A 21,002-nucleotide genomic window follows, 5' to 3' on the forward strand; every position below is an offset into this window, starting at 1 on the left:
ATGATGCATAACTAGAAAAATTATTGAACAGCTATTTGTTTACATGTTACATGTTAAGGAGTTCTAAAAGTAGCTAAACTGGTTTTTTGTCTTGAAAAGAGCAGGTAAAGCTAAATATATGGAATGAACATATTTGTGAAGGAAGGATTCCTGTCGCTCTCAGAACCAAGCTATCCTTCAGCAGTAATTTCCAGCCACATCTTGTACAGCAAATACACTCATGACTTCCAAATCTTTATCTGTGTGGGACCTGATTGCTCACCTCTTCACATTTGCACTTGACTGCATGTTTGAAGCTTTAAATGGAATTATTTTACTGGCACTTACTTTGTAATCAGGGGAAAAAGTAAAACTTCCAAAACCACAAGCATCTTGCTTCAAAAGTTTTCAGGGCACACTTTGCATAGAGTTCACTACTGCAGAGGTCAATGATCAGATTGAAATCAGAAACTTCTGTGTGCCTGAATGACCCCCTCCAAGTGCAAGTGCTCTTGGGTCATAACCTGTGAGTTTTATATCCCTCGGTGTGTTTACATGTGTTTAAATTAGGAATTGTCTGAACTAGGTTCTTCAATTAGAAACAAGGAGCTGTGCTTTTATTAGAAGCCATAATGAGTTCTCAGAGTTAGTCACTTGACCCTGACAAGGTGTGGGAAAGATTTTCTGTGGTGGTTCCCACTTGTTTCTGATAATGAAGTAGCCTCTTCAAGACCAACTAATCTCAGTAAAGATGAGACACATTCTCATATCTATTAAGTAACCATTTATAATTCAGAAGAACATTTATGAAAGCAGCAGCATGTCTTTTGTCTTCTATATATAGGACAACATTCAATGCTTAAACTAAGTAAGCACTTTTGCTACAACTTGTTGACAGTTTGAATTCCTGTGGGGGAATAAGTTCATGGCTTCATCACCTGTTAGAGAGTTATCACAGCTCACTCATAGTTGGCAATCTCATTAACCTTGAAAGTTGAATGATTACAGAAATTTACCTTATCATATTGGAAAGGTGATATCTTAGAATGATACAGTGGTTTGGTGTGGAAGTTCAACTAGTTCCAACACTGCTGTCAGGGGTAGGGACACCTTCCACTAGACAAGGGAGCACAAATACTCTATCCAACCCAGCCTTGAATACTTCCAGGCATGGGGCATCCACAATATCTCTGAGAAAACTGTTCCAGTGCCTCAACAACCCTCACAGTAGATATCTTCCTAATATCTAATTTAAACGTGCCCTCTATCAGTTTAAAGCCATTACCCCATGTCCTGTCACTACAGCCATTGTAAAAGTCCTTCTTCAGCTCTCCCATAGCCCCCTTTAGGTACTGGAAGGTGCTATAAGGTCACCCTGGAGCCTTCCCTTCTCCAGGATGAACAACCCTGCTCTCTCAGCCTGCTTGCATAGGAGAGGATCTCCAGCCATCTGACCATCTTCCTCTGGACTTGCTCCAGCAGATCCATGTCCTTCCTGTGCTGGGGACCCCAGACCTGGATGCAGCTCTGCAGGTGGAGACTCACAAGAGCAGAGCAGAGCAGAGGGGGAGGACCATTCTATCGATCTGCTGCCCACACTGCAGACCAGCGAGCTTCTTGTCAACCAACATCCCCAAGTTCTTCTCCTCAGGGCTGCTCTCAGTCTTATCTTCATGTGCCTTCATGTTAAGGCTGCAACAAAGCAAAATGGATCTTGTAATAGCAGTATCTGGATAAAAAAAAATGACTCCTGGATCTTGGCAGTCACAAGACTTTTTTCTTAGGTCTTTTCCAGCCTAAAGATTCTATGATTCTAAGATTCTTTGGATTGCACCCAAACAGAGCTAAATTTTGCTTTATCTTCTTACAGAACTCTCACCCACCTATTATTTTCATGTGTGAAAAGCAGAGGGAGACATAGGAAGAATTATTTCTCCAAATAACAGGATTTGGAGCTATCATGGACTGTACAGGGAAAGGAAAACATTTCTAACACGTGAAGACATAGAATAGGTTAGAATTTGCAGAGCTTTTGTCAAGTTTGAATAGAGAATCCCAGTGTTCCCATAAGGGCTTTATTTGTATAACACCTAAGGAGAACATGTTAAGCTTACAGACAGCAAAAGTGACTCATGCACACACACATTCACAAAGGGTATCTCCATGCAATACCACACATGATAATACAGTTTGTTTCATGCCAAGTGCTGTGTGCCGTAGATCTCTGTCTCAGCACAGTACACACAAACTCCACCAGACTATACTCAATTCTAGATATGCTCTTCCAAAACTGATTTTTTCTCTCTCTAGAGAAAGCTTTGAGTCTTGAAGCCCTGTCATGTCACAGACTGTGGGCATGCTTTTCTCCACTAAGGGCTAAATGAGCATCTCTTACATTCCACCAGTGTGGGAGAACCTTGAGCAATTTTTCATTATAATTTTGAATTCTGACCCAGCATTCATACAAACTCGTTCAAGTTTGGTGTCTTTCTTATTTTTATACAAGTTCTATTTAAATAACAAATATTTGGAAAAGAAGTGGATCTTGGATGACCCTTAAGAAAAGATCCAATGTGGAATCTCTCCTTCCTGCCAGTTGCCAATGATTACTTTCATGGAACTTACTTTCAGCCGTCTCTTTATCTACTTTATTGTGAACCAAGGTTGCTGCCTATGAGAGCAGCCTACAATCTAACTGATGAGATTTGATTCAGGTAGGCGGACTTCATGTTCAGTAACAACAGCAAATTAGCTGGACCACCAGGTTCAAAGTGTATTTCAAAAGCATAAAGTCCAGATGTCAGCCACATAGTAGCTTTCCTTCAGGGTTAACAATGAGGAAAATAGTATCTTTATTAATTAGCTGTATGATCAATACATTTGAGCATAATACACAGCAAATTCTGTGTATGCAGCAAGATGAAGAGGTGTCAATGCTTCAGTAAATCTCTGGAGGACAGGGCTGATGTGTCAGTGGATGCTGGCAGCCTGAAGGAATGGGCTGGCAGAACATTAACGTTGTTCAAAAACAAGATAAAATTTTGGACCCCAGTGGAAAACCCCTATGTAACAGAACAGGTTGGGGGCTGATTGGACAGGAAGCAGCTTTACCCATGGGGCAAGAACTTTCAATAGCCTGCCTTGGCAGTACAGGAATCCAACCTTATCACCCTCTCCAAGACCTTGAAAAGAAGTTGTAGAGAGGTGTGGGCTGCTCTCTTCTCACAAGTAACAAGTGATAGGATGAGAGGAAATGGCCTTAAGTTGTGCAGGGAGGTTTAGACTTCAGATATTTAAAACAATTGTAGATGTGACATTTAGGGATATGATTTAGTGATTGTATTGGCAGAGTTTCGTTTACTGCCAGACTTGATTTCAGAGGTCTTTTCCAACCTAAACAAAGCTGTGATTCTCCTTTCCTCCCCCGAGTAGTGCCTCTTTCATGACAAGAAGTTTGGAGTCAGAGGGACTCAGGAATTGGAAGCCCAGAACAGCCAATATGAAAACCCAGTTTAATACTGCCTACCTCTCCAGAAACATGGCACCTAAAAGACAGGTAGCTATATGAACTGAATAGGAACTGAATCCTCACTGGGACCTGGCCTTTTATTTCTATACAGGGATTATATAAAATACTGGATAAATACATCCTTGTTTTTGTTTTGTTTTGTTTTGTTTTTTGTATTGGAAGATCTTATTTGAATGTTTGGCAGGACTCTCACACAGACACAGAAATAAGTAAATAATCTGTGGGCCACAAAAATCAACTAGGGTCAAATCCTGAACTGAACTAAAGATCTTTGTAAAATCATGGACTTAAACTAGACTCACATTCCCCAGCTACAAGTCAACCTCTCTGTTGAACAAATAAGCCTTCTACAGAGTGCTATATCTTGTCCATAAAAGCAAGCACACTTACACAAGATAATTGATATAAATCATCCATCACTGTGCTTTTGACCAACTAAATAGAATGTCTCTCCCACCTCAGAGAAGCTGAGGTCTGGGTGCTTGCCTCCCCCCAGCAAAGATGCACCCTTTCCAGGCTGCATGATGTCTGACTTTGGTAACTACTCATGCCTGGGGAGAACTTAGGGATTACAGTAATTTCACGATTACAAGCCGCACCATTTTGACTAAAATTTTGCTCCCACCCCAGAAATGTGGCTTACACTCAGGAGCAGCTAACATGTGAATAATTTTCTGACGTTTCCAACCCCAGAAGTGCAAACCAAGGTGCCGAATCGAGCAACTGCCAGTAAAACCCGGCTTTTCACGATTGTTACAAATTGGTTACTCTGTTTCACGGCGGGTGGAGCCGGCTCAGTGCTGGCAGCGCGGGGGTGGGGGAAGGCGGGGGAAGGCGGGGGACTCCTTCATTCAGGCAGCACAGCCCGGGGAAGAGACGGGGGGCCCCGTGCTGCCATCCCTGTGGCCCGGGGGGAAGGCGGGGGGCTCCTGTCTTCGCCTGCTGCCACCGCTGCAGGAGCAGGCAGGCTCCCGTCCCCGCCTGCTGTGGGAGTGGGGGGTGGTCCTTCCACTCCTGCTGCCGCGGGTGCCAGCGGGCTCCATCCCCACCTGCCGCCGTGGCCGGCCCTGAGCGGCAGTGCCGAGCTGGGCCACCTGGCCTCACCGGCAGCCCCGTGCCCGCATGGCCCGAGCCGTGCCAGTAAGCCCCACCCCCTGATCCCGCAATTCTGTTACTATTTGGCAACTTTGTTGCACGCGGGTCCTCACTGCGAACAACAGAGCAGCTTATAATTGGGTGCGGCTTATTTATGGACAAAGAACCAAATGTTTGCCAACACCCAGAGATGCGGCTTATAGTCAGTGCAGCTTGTAATCGTGAAATTACTGTATAGGACAGAAGCTTAAGGCAGAAGGAAGTCTTTAAATTTGAGAGCTACTTTTGGGACATTGTCTTGATATTAGATGATATGGCATCTACCATGTTACTCATGATAATTCTAAAGCCAAAGGAGCCCCAGTCTCAGCATGAACACAGAAGATATGTTTCAAGTGCACTTATTTCCATATTGTCTTTTTGCCTTTTTTAACTGCTAAATTCATGTTACAGACATGGCAGCTACGCTAGTAAAAGCTAGATGTGAATAAACACTTTCAGTAATCATGTTACTAAAATATAAATTTAGATGACTAGAGGAGTAATTTCTATTCAAGATATTTTTAACTGCATTGATTGATTGTGACTAGATTCATTAGATAAGAATTTAGACTAAATCTATATTCCGGCTGCTCGTCAGAACCATGAGGATGGTCATGATATCTGGAAATTTCCAAAGCATTTACCCAAACTTACCCATCCACTGGCAAATGTTTTCCTATCTTAGTTCTGTCAGATTAGACAACTCGTTGCCCACCCATCTGATTTGTAAGGCTTTAACTACTCTTTTAGGGAGGGTCTGCACTAAAATCAGCTAGAGATGGAGTTGTCTTCAAACCACATGGAGTTGTCTTCCCGAAGGGATACATAATCAGGTCGCCTAGTTTTTGAAATAATTTCCTGACCACCAAGTTATACTATACAGTGAGACAGGGGAGCTACATCTGCATAAAAATTAATTTAATAGCTGTGGCTATTTCATTGCCACAACTTTCTAGTCTAATCTTTTGGTCACATTTGGACAGTGAAAAAGTTGCATTCCAATACTCATTTTTGTAAACATGTAAATAGTTTATATTAAGCTTTAATTAGAGAGAGTCTGCAACACATTTCTGCCCTTTCTCTGAGAGTATATGACAGATTCAGCACTTTTCTTTCTGTACTGTAATGACTACATATCCATGTAGACTGAGAAGGGGCTAGAGCCCAAATAAAACACAGTGAGGGCACAAGCATTAACTAATAACTACCACATGAATATTGCTATGACAGCAATACACCCGTGCTTGTATAATTTTCCCTGTTGATACTTCAAAAGACCTCAGCAATTCTCCTGCATCTCAAAACAAATATCTATTAGTGTGGTCTTTTCAGAGAAGAATGGATTTATGAAAATGTATGTTTTTGAAGAGTTGAAATTACGTGCAAATTCAGACTGCATCGAACACATAATTTCAGCTAGAAAAGGTGAAAAACACATTGAAATACTGCAGTATTCTATTTCAGTATTTTAAAGTGTTATTTTTTTTTCCAAATATAATCATACAGGTTATGCTGTAATTTCATTTAACAACCTTTTCCTTTTTATCATAAAAATATGATTGAAAATCAAGCTAAGAGGGGACTTTATTCACATATGAGAACCAAACCGAGCTAATTAGGGTTGAAATAAATATGTCTAACTAATTCAAGATGAGGTTGTTTTGTTTACTGCAATAAATCAAAAATCCTCAAAAAGTCAGACCATGACTTGACTGAACTTTTGCCTATGACACTTTACAGCAAAATGCATGATTTGACCAGATCTAGCATAGATTCATGGGTGGGTGAAAAGGCCAAGCCACAGTGGGGAGGACAGACAGTCTTTGCTAATGATCTAATTCTCACAGCCACAGTATAAGCCAGCACTGGAATTTATTTATTTCTTCTCAAAAGGAAAGTCCTGAGTATACAGAGAACAGCAGAACTGGAAGAAAAACATTTTCTTCTGTTTTGTTCAGCTATTGTCAAATAGTTATGCTCAGGTAGTGCTTTCTTTTTAAAAATTATGTATTTAAAACACAAAGCCATGAAATGTTTAATACCATTCTGAAAAACTGATTTGTACAGAATTAAGTTACATTTATTATTTAACAAGTGAATGGCAAAACTTACTTAAAGTTCCTCAGAGCATTTCAGATATTAGCAGGCTTTATAGAGATAAGAATAACAGGATTACTAGGGATGCCAATACTATACAGCAGAATAAAAAGCTACAATTAATATGGCTATTACTATCACTTTAGAACTATGCTACAATCTATTATGCTTTCTTAGCAAGTTAATGAAATTCTTTGTCCCACACACAAAGGATCTGCAGTATAACAAAGTTATTAATGAAAGTAATTAAACCTTTTAGAATAAAAAAGGATCACTGGCAAAAAAAAAAAAAAAGGTAAATGCAATTCACCTAATAATCATACTATTGTTTTGTAAACAATACAAATTTTAAAAGGCGTATCACTTCATGCTGTACACAGATCTTTTGAAAAATATCGGTGCTTGTATTTCTTTGAACGTCTACATCAGTTTTAAAAAAAAAAAAAAAAGTTTTGCTTAAAAACTTCAACAGGAATGTAACTACAGCAACTAAAAACCATCAAGTGCTATTTCAGGAGTAACAAGTAAGATATACAAGCTTTAAAAAACTTATCCTGCCAATAGATGTTGTTTTTCTTTTATTGTGGCTTAATATGTTTTCATAATTCCCTTGGCTTTAAGACCAGTGACTTTTTAAGGTGTAAAATGTATCTGATTCCTCTTACCTTATGCTGAAGGACAGATCGATTTGTTAGGCGTTGCGGTTATTTCACATATTAAAAATTAAGCAATAAGGCACAATGTGGAGGAGTGATTATCTGACGATAATCCCAGCATCCTGAAATTGCTTTATTGCAAATATAAACATATTTTAGACTTTTCACTGGATATTAATGGCATTAGTATGCCCATAGAGTTTAATCTTCCCCTTCAGAATATTAAATTCATAAGGCTTTTTTTATTTCTAAGCTATTTTTTCATGTGCAAGACAGGACTTCATATAGTCAAGAAATACTGTAATTGGCTGGTGCATACTCCACTGGGGAGATTAATTTACAAGCACTGTACAGTTCTGCTAAAACTACTTCTCAAGCTTTCAAAATGTCAATAGTATATTTTCCCAGCCCTGTAAACACATTTTGATACACAATATAAACTTTAATGGTAGTTTTAAGACACCTCTGGGGGTATGGTTATTTAAGCAATAAGACACAGTGGGGTGTGAATTATGGTATAATAATTCCCTACTAACTGCATTGTTAGGCACGAGGCCAAAGGCCAAGAGACCAATGAACACACTAGGTGTGAATTATGACATCATAAGTCACACTCTAGAGTGTCTTACTGGCATTAGAGAAATATTTAAAACACTTTTTAAAGCAAGTACTTTATTCTTATAGTACTGTACTTCAATGGAATACCATGAAAAATTTTTCCATGCAAAAAGTTAGCCATTATGTAACCTGGAATTAAAAACAAAACTGAAACAAAACAAAAAAAGTCTTCTAAGTTTATGATATTGCATTGTGGTGACACGCTTTAAAGAACAGCCCCAGAAAATATACGTGTTACCCAAGTTCACAAAAAATAGCATGAAGGCCTTCTGCACAGGGGGTTACAATCTGCTTTGCTCACTGTCTGTAGAATCAGATTGCCAGAATCAGAGGTCTACTGGCTTCTCCCATCTAGCTGCGTTGATGAAACTGCTAGAAAATCTACATACCTTTTTTTCACACTTGTTCATACTGCTGTAATAGGGCACAATGCGGACTTTGAACGAGTAGCAAAAAAGTTCCTAAGACCTCATTTGAGCTCCTGCAGTTGAGTGCCTGAGCTCCTGAGGCTGCTCACAGTTCTAATACAACTTTTAGTAAGGACTGCAAGTAGGATAATGCATATTTATACTGTTTCCCATTTTAAACTCCATATTACAAATGTGTTTTCTTCCCTCTGGGTACTCCTGCATTCCAAGTGCAGCAATGACAACAGTGTCATCTGGACACACACAACCTCACCTTACAAATAGCTAAGTGACTGGGAGCAAGCTCACTGCAGCAGCAGGGATTTTGGCATGATCTAAACTGGCTTCTCAGTCAGTTTTTACAGCTTGTCTTAAACTTCCAGGCTGCTGTGGATTGATTGCTACCAGCGCCGAGCCAGCTAGTGAGCACTAGGGCTAGCAATATGATAGAGCTTATGAGAGGGCTGTTTGCCAGGCCCATTTGGGGAGTGATAAGCCTCAGGGCATGTCTGCACGTCTCAGTGCACTGAGGTGCTCAGCACTGCTGGGCTGCCTGGGTAGATGTTGTTGTGGCTATGGATAGGGATGCTGTGCCATGTAGGGATAACAACTTGCATCCTCGAAGCAAAATAGCTGCAAGGTCAGGTTAATTAGCTCTCCTGCATCCAGTTCTGGAGATGGTTCATTTTGCACTCACAGAGGGATCTCTGTGTGTCCCTGATTATCTGAGCAAAAAACCAGAAACCTCAGTTCTTCCAGGCACAGCCTCATTCTGACATACTTGTGTAGCAGGTGAGAGTTGTTTTCTGCATAATCTCACTCACAGGGTTACCTGCCCCTGCTGGATAAAGGCATTATCTGTAGCTCTGTACATCAGTCAAAGGTAAGGTCTGGAGTCTAGAGTTCCTCATTCTCCATGAAATATGAATAGATAATCTTACACAGAGGACTTCTGTGAAGATAACAGTGGTAACAAGGCAAAATACTGAGGTAACTTGGTGTCTCCCCTTCCTTGTCAACTCAAAAGGTCTGTTTTAATCTCCAGCAAGAGAAGGTGCTTAATTCTGCCTACAGCTTGATGATACCAATGGGAACAATTTGAGTTTTGCTCCTTCCCTATATAAACAAACAAACAAGCATGTGATTGCTCTTTGCTATTCAGCCTGCTCAAAACATCTGCCAAAAATGATGGAAAAACCTATGGATTTTTTTCCTTTCTATGGATTTTTTCCTTTTCCAACAACTTCCAACCAAGAGTGAGCACACCATTTTAGACCTAGTTTATAACTGAAAATATTTGTTTTATATCCACTTGCAAAACTGGAAACACTTTTTCCTGGATCTCACTAGGAACAGGACAAACAGCCAAGTAAAGGGTTCCACACTGGCTCTACATACTCCAAGAATTTAAAATAAGTAGCCCTGGAAAAGCAACTTTACATCTATATGAACTACACCTTTTAGTGGCAAAGCAGTATTTCAAAGACTGCTGGGGCAATAATTAACAAGTTCCCAGCAGCATGTTTTTCATAAATTAACATTACTGCTCAGAACTCATCTACACTAACTAGAATGCTGCAATTTCTGAAACCATTTCATTACATGAAATTTGAGGTATAAATGCATCACTGTGCTACCATAATAAGGACATAATACTTTGATATACCCATCTCTGCAAAGCCTTCTGGCTTGTAACAGTAAATCACAGACCTATTTTCATACCTCATTACCATTATGTATCTTTCCACTGACACCTGACCTTATACATAATCAGGTATGAATTTCAAACCACACTTATAATCTAAATGAATGCCTCATTATTTTACATAACCCAGAATGAAATAAGATTTGAGATGTAACTTTAAAATTCACAGTTCACACATTCAGAAATGCAGTTCCATCAAAAAGAAGTAATGGTCTCTAATTCATGACTGTGAACAGCACCAAATCACTCCTGCACATAGGAGCTTTGCAAGAATTTCAGGATTGGCTTTTAGAAAGGATATTGCCAGTTCTGAAAAAAACCCACAGCATTGAAACTGGTATGTTAAAGATAATCTATGAAAGAAAAATGCAAGTACTGAATTTATTACCTGTATTTTGAAGAAAGAACGACAGCACCAATTGCATGAAGTTATAAAACACCAGAAATAAACATGTAAATAATCTCCATAGAACACAGACATCTACAAAGAAATATATATATGTATACATGTAATATAATAAACCCATTCATTAGGGAACAAGAAACATACTTTTGTACTGTATAAAACAGCTGTACAGTGTGCACACAGACTTTCCTGATCTCTCCAAAATGTGTCAGTCACTTCTTCCCATTATCATTTGCTTAACATAGTTTCTTCATTGTCCATGGGAGAACTCTAAGTGACTGTTTTGTACTTTTAAATTAAGTACTTATAGTGCAGTTTGTCTCCACGTATATATATACATGCATACATATATATACTTGCTGGTGCACCCATATATGTATACATGTATATATATGAAAAGAACAAACACACACATACACACACACACACACGACAGATCTAAACAGCTCCTCCATCCTGTGCTATTCAATTAGTGCTTGTAAAAATCCCTGCACATTTTGTGAAGGGAAGAAAACTTGCTGATTGTGCAGATTGAAGTCATTGGGTGGTTCCATTCCTAACAGTCTGCAAACACACATGTGAATCATATGGTGGTATCCCATATGCCTGAAGAGAGTCTGTTGCAGGAGGTATCTTCTACCTTCTTCAGCAGCGTCGGCTTCTTACAAGGGGGTGGAGGTGGGGCTGTGATTCTTTGCTCAGTATTGTGCAATATTTGCTGCCAGTCTTCTCTCTCTTCACACAGCTTTCTCCTCCAGTCTAGAAGCTCTTGTAGAGCCACACTCTCATTCTCGGAAAGTCTAAGCTGATGAATAACCTGTGAGAAGAAAATAATAATAATAATAAAGGTGCATAAAGAAAACAGATCAAATAAACATGTTAATAATTTGAAGCAAACTTGTCCTCCAAAACGGTTTTAAACTCTTTACACTGAAAATAAAGAACATTAATGATTTAGAATTGCCTTATTGCAATCTCATGTCTCAAAGTCACAGAGTCTCAAGTCACAATGTGTGCAGTTGTATGAAGTAACTGCTAAAACTGAAATAAACAGAAAAATCTCCGCTGTGTCATCAAAGAGTACATGAACACAATCCTCTAAAACACACAAAGCAAACTACCTACAGCTGCTGCAGCAGTAGTAAGGTTTTTCCACTAAATGTAAATACCCAAACAGCCATAACCAAGAAACTATAATATTTGATGTGTATTAGAATCAGCAAAACTACTTTTCAGAGACAGGTGTTATCCTTAGCACCAGGGGCCAGTCCCTGTCCTCCTCCAAAGTACACATTAACCGTAGTTTCAGTGGGCCTGAATCTACTTATAAATGCATTCTGAAGTAGCCACAGTTCTGTACTAGATTCATGAATCACCTAGAAGAAACTATTCCCTTCCATTTAACTCTTCTGTTGCAGTGATTACTTATTTTGTTCAAGTCAGTTTGAAGTCCTCAGGGCAGCTCAAGTCCATGGAACAATGAAGTCCATCTCAGCATCCTTTAGTACTTACTTGTTAGCTTGGGAACATTCTGTAGCAGGAGAAGCTTAACTAGAAAATATGAAACAAGTCCATCATAATATCTAATAGCCCATAACCCTTATCCTGTTACCTCCTTTTTAAGAACCCCACAGGAGCACCTGTAAGAGGCACCTATGGCATGACTAAAATGCCCAAATTTCACCTCACACAATGGCCTCATGTGAAGGTTGCACTTGCCATGAGCGACAGCAGCATGTTAGTTATGAGAAAGGAAATGATGTGCAGTGCTCATGAGGCACCCCACACATGATTAGTTCCAGGTGGGAGGAAAGCTGAGTGACCTGAAGGGCATTTTTGTCTCTGACAGACAATGGGGCTCCTGGGGCAGAAGAACCTATGGGCTATTCCTGTAGCTCCTGCTCTTCCTTCATGGAATAGCAAGTGGCTGGGTACAGATGCTTACCAGGCTTTACACTGCAATTTCAAATGTGTCCATGCAAATCAGACCTTTCACATGCACGTGTCATCAGAGAAGGAAGGAGCCCTTACATGCATGTGCCTGAATATGTACAGGGAATTGCTTAATTTCTGGTTGGCTGATACTTCAAAGAGAAATGCATTAACCTGTAATGTCTTAATAACAGGTATAATAAAGCACAGTTTAAAGTTCTGAATTCTTTTTAAAAGAAGAAAACCAAAAATGTTTGAAAGATGTCATTAAAGTGTATCTCAACTGCATATCACTATAAAATTAAAAGCCTGTTTGATTTTATATTTACACAAAATGCAACAGGTCATCTCAGCAACACAGATGAAAATGAAATGTTTCATATATATTGCTAGAGGGATATCAGAGAGAAAACATACTACCTTTTTTTTTTTTTTTTTCAGTGGTTTATAGAATTAGAAGACAAAAGTTAGCACTTGGAAGCAACTTATCAAAAAAGACAGGTCAGGTGGCTTTATCCTAAAGAACAGCTGGGTAGTTTGTGAGTGACCACTGCTTACCCACTCCTGGACAGTTTGTGTAGTGTTGTGTGGGTTTAAATATGAGCATAATCCATTTTAGAAAACACATTGATTGGAATACAGTCTTCCCAATTTGGACACCTTAGTTTTAGCTAAATTTTAGACATTTCATGAATCTGCACTAGGCATGCTTCTCAGAGAGGTTCTGGAAGACAGAAGAGCCAAGCTTTGTTAGACTGTCATCGCAAGAGTTTCCCATGAAAGAGTTTTAGAGATAGTTAATCAACAACATGCCTGAACACTGGAGGATAAATATAGTTATTAAAAAGTAGATATTTTGAAACTCTATAATTGGATGTGCTCTGGTGACAAAAGTTTGATAGCATGACTAATGAAGTATGGAAGAATTTTCAGACTGAGAGATGGACAGAGTATTTGAAAAGAGACAGTGCTAGTGCCATTCCAAGGAACATAAAGGCACATAGGTGCAGGTGAGATGTGAGTACATTTTGCCTGGGGTGGAATTGACAAATGCATCCTGTTTATAGCTTATAGGCATTGAAGAAATTTTATTATGCTGGCTCTGCTTATGCACACTGTAAATTAATATTGGGTCATAAGTTAGAGTTTCTTTTCCAGTGTATAGTGGACAAAAGTTGGTCCAGTTCACAAATAAGTGTACATACTTTATTTTATTTTCTAAACAGGGATGGAAAAATACCTCAAACATTTATTCACTTTGAAACTGATCTGGTAAATAAATTGGAAAACCGCCTGGACAAAGGACCTGAACTGAAACTGCAGTCAAAATGAAATGGGGAAAAATGCATAAAAAGTGGCAGAGCTCTAAATGAACCAATTAATTTAATTAGATCTATTTGAATAACATGATATCTTTTCTCTTTTTCATTTATGAGTATGCCTGTGACGAGCTAAAGATCTATTATACATATTCATTATAAAAAAGGTTGAATGAATAATTTTACATGAAGCACAACGTAAAACAGTAAGCTGTTTTTCTTCATTATTATTCTACATCCTGAGCAGGTATTTTGTGAAGGGTGAATGATGCAGGTAGGAATTAAATGCTTTAAGACTACTCATCTTTTAAATGGACACTAAAAAACAACTTCTACCAACTCTATCATCAACAACAACTGTAGACCAGGATTTTCGTAGTCAAAGTCAATGGTCAATCAGACATGGTAAACACAGCATTTGGGCTAGACATAAAATATACAGTATTTGAATACTTGGCATTTATCAGCTCTGTCATTGGGTGGAAACACCATCCCTGTATTCAGTATCAAGAGCTTTTTATCAGTGAACAAGAAAAGCTGAAATGTCAAAGTCACACACAAAAGAAGAACTTGGGGAGTTACCACAGCTATTAAATGGAATCTGCAATGGATTCAAGAATTAAACCAGATCCATATTTTCCCCTCCAAAATATGGAAAGATGGACAAAATAAACTTGTAATGAGCAGCCCAGGGAGGAGCTTTCAGGATTCACTCTTTCCACTTCACAGCCTGAACTCTCAGGCTGTAAACACAAGTTCTCTCCTCCTGGCATCAGGAACTTTGGTGGGTGACAGAACCCCAGTGACTCAGTTCCATCACAACATGCATGGAAGGACTTTCATCATTCTCTAGAAGTTAGAGCATATTGGGAAATTAGAAGATCTGGATTCAGCTTCTCTGTATTGGTCTTAGCTGAGATGAAAATCTTCCTCTTTGCATTGGGAGCTAGAAAGGAGCTGATAACAATGCAGTGTTTTGGCTGCTGCTGAGCAGAGTTGGCACAGCCTCAGCTCTGTCTCTCCAACATTCCCACCTGACCAGTAGTCATGGGATGGGCAAAATTTTGGGAGGGGACACAACTAGGCCAGCCTACACAAAATGACCAAAGGGGTATTCCATATCATATGAGATCTGCACACCTGTAAGAAAAAGGAGGGGGGAGGAGGAACATTCATTATTTACTGTAGGAGAACAGTTTCTAAGTGTAGGAGAATAGGTTGTAAGAATAGTACAGAAGGCAATCTTTCCCAATGAATTACAGCTGTACTGATTACCGAGGAGTGGAAACAGCCTTGCCTGCCCAATGAGTTTGGGTGTTATAAAAGAGTGGGATAGTTGCCCAAAATCCCAACTTTTCACCCAAGAGTTCCCCAAAATTCCCATTTTTCCAAACAAAATTTCCATCTTCCCCAAAGCATCTCACTTTTCACCCCAGAATTTCCCAGTTCCCCTCCAAAACCCCAAAAATCCCAATCTTTCCCCAATTTTTCCCAAAATTCCTAATTTTCCCCCTAAATATACCCGAAAATGCCAATCTTTCCACATCAAACTCCCCAAAATTGACAATTTTCACACCAAAATTCCCCATTTCCCCTCCAAAACCCACTAAAATCCCAATCTTTGTGAAATTTTCACAAATTTCCCACTTTTCCAACAAATTTTCTCCAATAAGCCACACTTTTCCCCCAAAAATCCTCAAAAACTTCCCAATTTTGCCCAAAATTCCCATTTTTCCAAACAAAATTCCCATCTTCCCAAAAGAAACTCAATTTTCACCCCAGAATTCCCCATTTTCCCTCCAAACACTCCAAAAATCCCAATCTTTTCCAAGTCTTCCCAGAATTTTCTATTTTCCTCCTAAATTACCTTCAAAATCCCAACTTTTCACCCAAGAGCTCCCTAAGTTCTAGTTGTTTTTGGCATTAGAGTTTGAGATCCAGAGTCTGCTGCAGTTTGGGATGGAGTTTGCTGGCTGTGCTGCGAGGAGGTGAGGGACACGTGGTCGTGCAAGGTAAGAAGATGTTGTGTGAAGGACAGACAGGGTTAGATGGTTGGGTAAGGGACAGCTTGGAGTTTAGCTGGTCATGCAGAAGGAAACTTACAGAGAAGAGAGAAAGAGTCAGTGCTTTGTGGTGCTACCTTTGAGGGAAGGAATCAGTTTCTGAGAGAAGTCCACTAGAAGTTGCTGAGAAGTTTTTACTAAAACTGGCACCATCACCAGTCCAGTCTGCCTTGACATAATTATTACTACAATTTACAAAGCTTCCCTTCCAGGACAACCTCCACATATGCCAAGGCCTTGCTTGTGGACATTGTTTGCTGACCAGAAGTAGAGAATAAAATATTTTTGTTTTTTTTTTTTTTCTCCTTTGCTGTTTGCATGTGCACGACATTCACTTTTGCTTTAGTAAACTGTCTATAATTTTGACCCATGAATTTTTTTCTGCCTTAATTTTCCTCCCTATCTTGTTGCAGGGGGGAGTGATAGAGCAGCTTGGTGGGCACTTGGTGTTCAGCCAGGGTCAACCCACCGCAGTCCTTTCAGATTAAGGAAGAGACCAAGTTCCCACATGCTGAGAGGACACTGCAACTACAAGAGATGGACTCTGAGTGCAGGGCAGGACTCTGACTCCTGTGCTTTGTGCTGTCAGATTACTGTGCTAAAGTAAATCCTGCACAAAAAAACCTGCTGGAGACAGAGCACTTTGGCTATATGCTGGCAGTCATGAAAAGCTTAGAGCACAATTTTGCCTATACACTTTGAGTATTGCATAGTTACTGGAGAATGAGGCTCTGAACTACCTTCTGCATTTAAGCTTGTAAATTCTGCTCAGATTTCACTTTACAGCCTAAAGCAGTCTTACTAGATTTCAACTTTGTCTTAAAATCAAGATGAGTTGCTATAAGGTAAGTCAATAAATTATTTTAATTAGTCTATTTTATATGCAAATTTAAAATTCAGCAAGTTTTAATTATAGAAGGTAAAAGGTTTCATATTTTTAAATAATTTGTGACAAAAGTATTTCAGATATAATGATGAACAGGCGTTTTTAAAGTTAACTTTGAGTTATTTAGAAATTTGGCTCTAGAATTTCAAGAAACTTATTCTGCATTAAAAGATCAAACCCCACGATTTTACAGAGGATGTTTTGTAACACTCAAAAGCAAAGAACTTATGTTCTGTTTGTATACCAAATGCAATAACGTCTTAATCGTCAACCTATGACAAAAGGACTCATTACACAGTCTAACAAACAAATTTGTTATTCGTAGAGTCTTTTCAGTATTTCACCTTGGTTTGCTCCCTCACTGACCAAATATGAAGGTTTACCTTTTAAAAAATGTGTCTACTACTCTAGTAATTTTAATTTGTGAATGCATTGTTTTTACTAATATTCACCAAAAATGAAGTATTTGATTACATATGATAATTGTATATTTAAAACGCACAATTAATTTTCTTTTCAAAGCCCTCCATGTTTTATTACAGTTTTGTCTTGAGTTGCTTCTTAAAGTTTTAGCAAGATGCCTGCTTATAGACATATAAGCACAACAGAAAATCATAGAGCAATTTAATGACATGCAAAGCATATTAACCCGTGTTCCTGAGATGTTTACATTTTGTGGCTAGTTAATAGTTTTTGTTGGGAGAAATAATGCCAGTTGTTTTCTTCAATGGATTTATCAGTGTTAGTGCTTTAAAGTAACTGTCAGTAAATGCTCAGGCTTAATTATTGCATCATTAATTTTTCTCTTCCATTAGTGAAGTTGAGGTCCCATCATGGAATCCTTGGGGAACTGAGTTCAGAAGAGCGATGATTTTACCTTTCTAAATTTTTATCAGGTTCTAAAGTGAATTATGCAGTAAAAGTATAATGCTGATGATAATTTATCATATTTTACAAATTAAACTACCTTGACAAAATCCCTGTGTACAATCCCTTTCAGCGTGTAGGCTGTGTCTGGAGTTGCAATACAGGATGTGATAAAAGGTCTATTCTATCACTATCTGTTGAGGATGGGGGCAGTGATCCTTATCTCCACAGCAGATATTCTGCTAATGGACCATCCATTGAAACCAGGCAGGGCATTGTTCTTTATCTTTTCACAACCCATCCTTCCTCCAGTGAGTCATTTTCTGCTAATGGCCATTGAGTCCCACTGTGGGACTGATAAAATTACTGCATCCCATTGGAAGTTGCTCCAGCCAGGGGGAAGAGCCCAACATTTCTTACCAAGATAAAACAGAGGTTTTGGGACACTAAGGGAGCCCCTTTCTCCACTGGACTCCAGAGGAAAACTGGATTTCTCCACATCACCACTGGACCTCTGGAGGGAAACTGCACTTTCTACAGGAGCACTGCTTCAACTGAACCACATCTGTCACTGCAGGAGGATGCAGCCACCATTTAATGGGACTGCTGCCAACACCCTGCCTGACGGGGTGTCAGGTTGTACTCTGACTTTGTCAGGGCTTGGGGTTTGTTTCTTTGTAGTACTGTATTTCTATTTTAATTTCCCTAGTAAAGAACTGTTATTCCTAATTCCCATATCTTTGCCTGAGAGCTGCTCGATTTCAAAATTATAATAATTTGGAGAGAGGGGGTTTACATTCTCCATTTCAAAGAGAGGCTCCTGCTTTTCTTACCAGACACCTGTCCTCCAAACTTGGACAAGGCTGCCTGTATATGAAAGCCAAATTTCAGCCTTTAGTCAACTCGCAGTTAATTTTATTATAGTCCTCAGAAGCAGTTCATAGATCCTCATGGATTTTCTGTGGACCCCCAGTTTTTAAGATGATAATAAAGATGTTCTCACCTCATGTTTTAAAATTAGACAACTTCATTCAGTAATTCAGAAAATAATTCTTACTGCATGCAATTATTAGCAAGAGCAGTGTAGTTTGATTCAACTTGCATGCAACTCTCACAAAAATGTTTCTAACTCATTTTAATGGCTTTTTAAGTTTAGGGTTTTTTAGTCCAATAAGCCCCTACACTGACTCTTTCCAAACATACATGTTACCTGATTTCCAAACTACAGAAAAGGCACCCTGCAACCTCTCCAAAACTACTGAATCAAGGAAAATTAAATCTGTTAGTCTACATGTTACTTACTGATACAATATTCATTTGAATATATAAGGGGAAAGCACACAGTAAGCCAAGGGTGTGTTAAGAAGCCTAGGGAAGCGTTCAACATAAATCAATATGTAAACTTTTGTTTGACTGGGAAACCTGCACTGGCCATGAACATCCCCAGCAGAGAGCAGCTATGATAAATGAGCTTACATGCTTTAAAATGCCAATTAAAGTCTTCAAGTACAAATGTAACACTAGGATCCAAATTGATTCATGTGATTGTTATGTGAGTGCTGGGACAGACTTTTTTTTTTGTGTAATGATTTGATTTGTGATATAGGAAAATAAAGTGATTTTAATTTTCTTTAAACTGCTGATGATTTTTCTTTGTGTTGGAGCAACTTTACAATGTCCAAAAACAATGTTCTGAATGGATATCAAATGAATTTATTGGAAAGGAGAAAATGGTAAAGAAGATAGGTGCTCTGTCTGGTGCAGATCTAGAATTTCTCTGGAGGAGTTATGCCAGCAAAGCATTAATGATACCATAACTGAGTTGCTTTTTTCTAAACAGGAAAATATTTTTTCCCTCAGTTAAATTTTCTAATTAATTTAAAAGAAGAAAGTTCTTTTAGAAGAACTGGTGCTATACAGATGACATAGAAAAGGAAGTAAAAACTTCGGTGGTATAAAAAAAATTTGGGATAATCTTAAAAGTAACAGTATTTAAAATAAAACTTAAAAGGGACGACTTTTTTTTTAACAAAAATGCATTGCCACATGATTCAGACAGAAATGTTTTCTCTTCTGACAAGTAATTTAGTTATCTCTTGGATATTTTTTTCAAGGGACAGATTAAACTTTCTTCCAACCATCATTTGTGGAATTATGCTGGAAGTAGGCTAGTCTTGTGTCGGAGATCACGCAGGCACAAGTATTACCCAGTCCTCTGCTATCACAAGGCACTTGAAAAACTCTCAAAAGTCATCCTAAACAATTAATTCCACTGTTTGCCTTAGTTGCACTTTCTGATGGGATTTTCCAGAACAAATAAAGAAAAATGAACTAAGGATAATTATCTACTAAATGAACTCCAGACCACTGAAAATTGAGAGATCACACTTGCAAAAGGGGATATCTCATATCTCTGACTTTACCCTGGGTAGTAGAAGCTTCTTGTTTTTATTAGAAAGAGAATATTGGGCTGCATACACCTATAGTGTGCCTCAGGCAGGATATTTTACATTCTTCATCTAACTGCAATTCTATTTTGGGTGGAAGTTGTCTGATTTTCTGCCATACTGTGGTTTCCTGCAGGGTGTTTTTTGTGTACATGTGTGGTTTGGTATTTTTTTTTAATTTGAGGGGGAAGAGAGGTGGTTGTTTGGTTTTGGCTGGTTTTTTTTATTATTATATTTTGAAGAAAGATTTTAGTCACAAAACAGGACCTGTCTTCAATAATTTTGTATCCTTCATGAAGTAGTAACATTTAATCAATATTATCAAAAAATCTATCAATAGTTACATCAAAGTATTTTTCAATGATTTATGTTTGTCATCTTCCATACAAGCCTGGAAGTATCTCAGCAATTAAAGATAATATATCTTTGCAAAATAAAATCAGTGCACAAATCCTGTAATTTGCAATCTGGTAGAAAATATTAGCACAAGGTAGGCAATGTTCAATAATATATGACAGCACATGCCAGGCATGCTAAAGTTGGACGAGTCTATACATTCAAAACAGAGGTGTACTTTATTTGGATCTTGTGGCTTTCAATTTTTAATTTTTTTTTTTTTTTTTTGGCTGAGTGTTTTTCAACTCTAGATTTCTGATGTCAGATGAAAGGTGACACATACCCAGAGTGAGTTAAACATCAACCATCAACAAATATTGATTTTTTTCTATAAAGTAATATTTATCTATTTATTGTATAAACTGATTATACAATACTATCTAAAACCTTCAAGACATCCTCCTAATTTGCTTCTGATGATTAAGAAAAAAAATATGTTTAGATAGCAAATGTATCTTTCCCTAGATGAGTTCTGAAAACAATTTATAACAGAGGTTTTTGCAACAGCTCACCTAACAATGCTAATACAGCTTTGCATTTATCTAACAAAAATATCTG

General features: G+C 38.5%; 1 protein-coding gene across 4 annotated transcripts in view; it reads right to left on the reverse strand.

The window, feature by feature from the left end:
• Positions 1-6,498: 6,498 nt before the first annotated feature.
• MYO16 (myosin XVI) overlaps positions 6,499-21,002 on the reverse strand; it is a 374,829-nt gene continuing 360,325 nt past the window's right edge. For all 4 annotated transcript variants that reach the window (XM_033052141.2, XM_033052140.1, XM_033052142.1 and 1 more), the window contains exon 35: positions 6,499-11,351. In XM_033052141.2, the coding sequence (XP_032908032.1) occupies positions 11,118-11,351 (234 nt within the window). In that variant the 3' untranslated portion in view covers positions 6,499-11,117. The remainder of the gene's footprint in view (positions 11,352-21,002) is intronic.

Source organism: Catharus ustulatus, chromosome 2 (genome assembly GCF_009819885.2).
Source record: "Catharus ustulatus isolate bCatUst1 chromosome 2, bCatUst1.pri.v2, whole genome shotgun sequence".
NCBI classification, from domain to species: domain Eukaryota; kingdom Metazoa; phylum Chordata; class Aves; order Passeriformes; family Turdidae; genus Catharus; species Catharus ustulatus.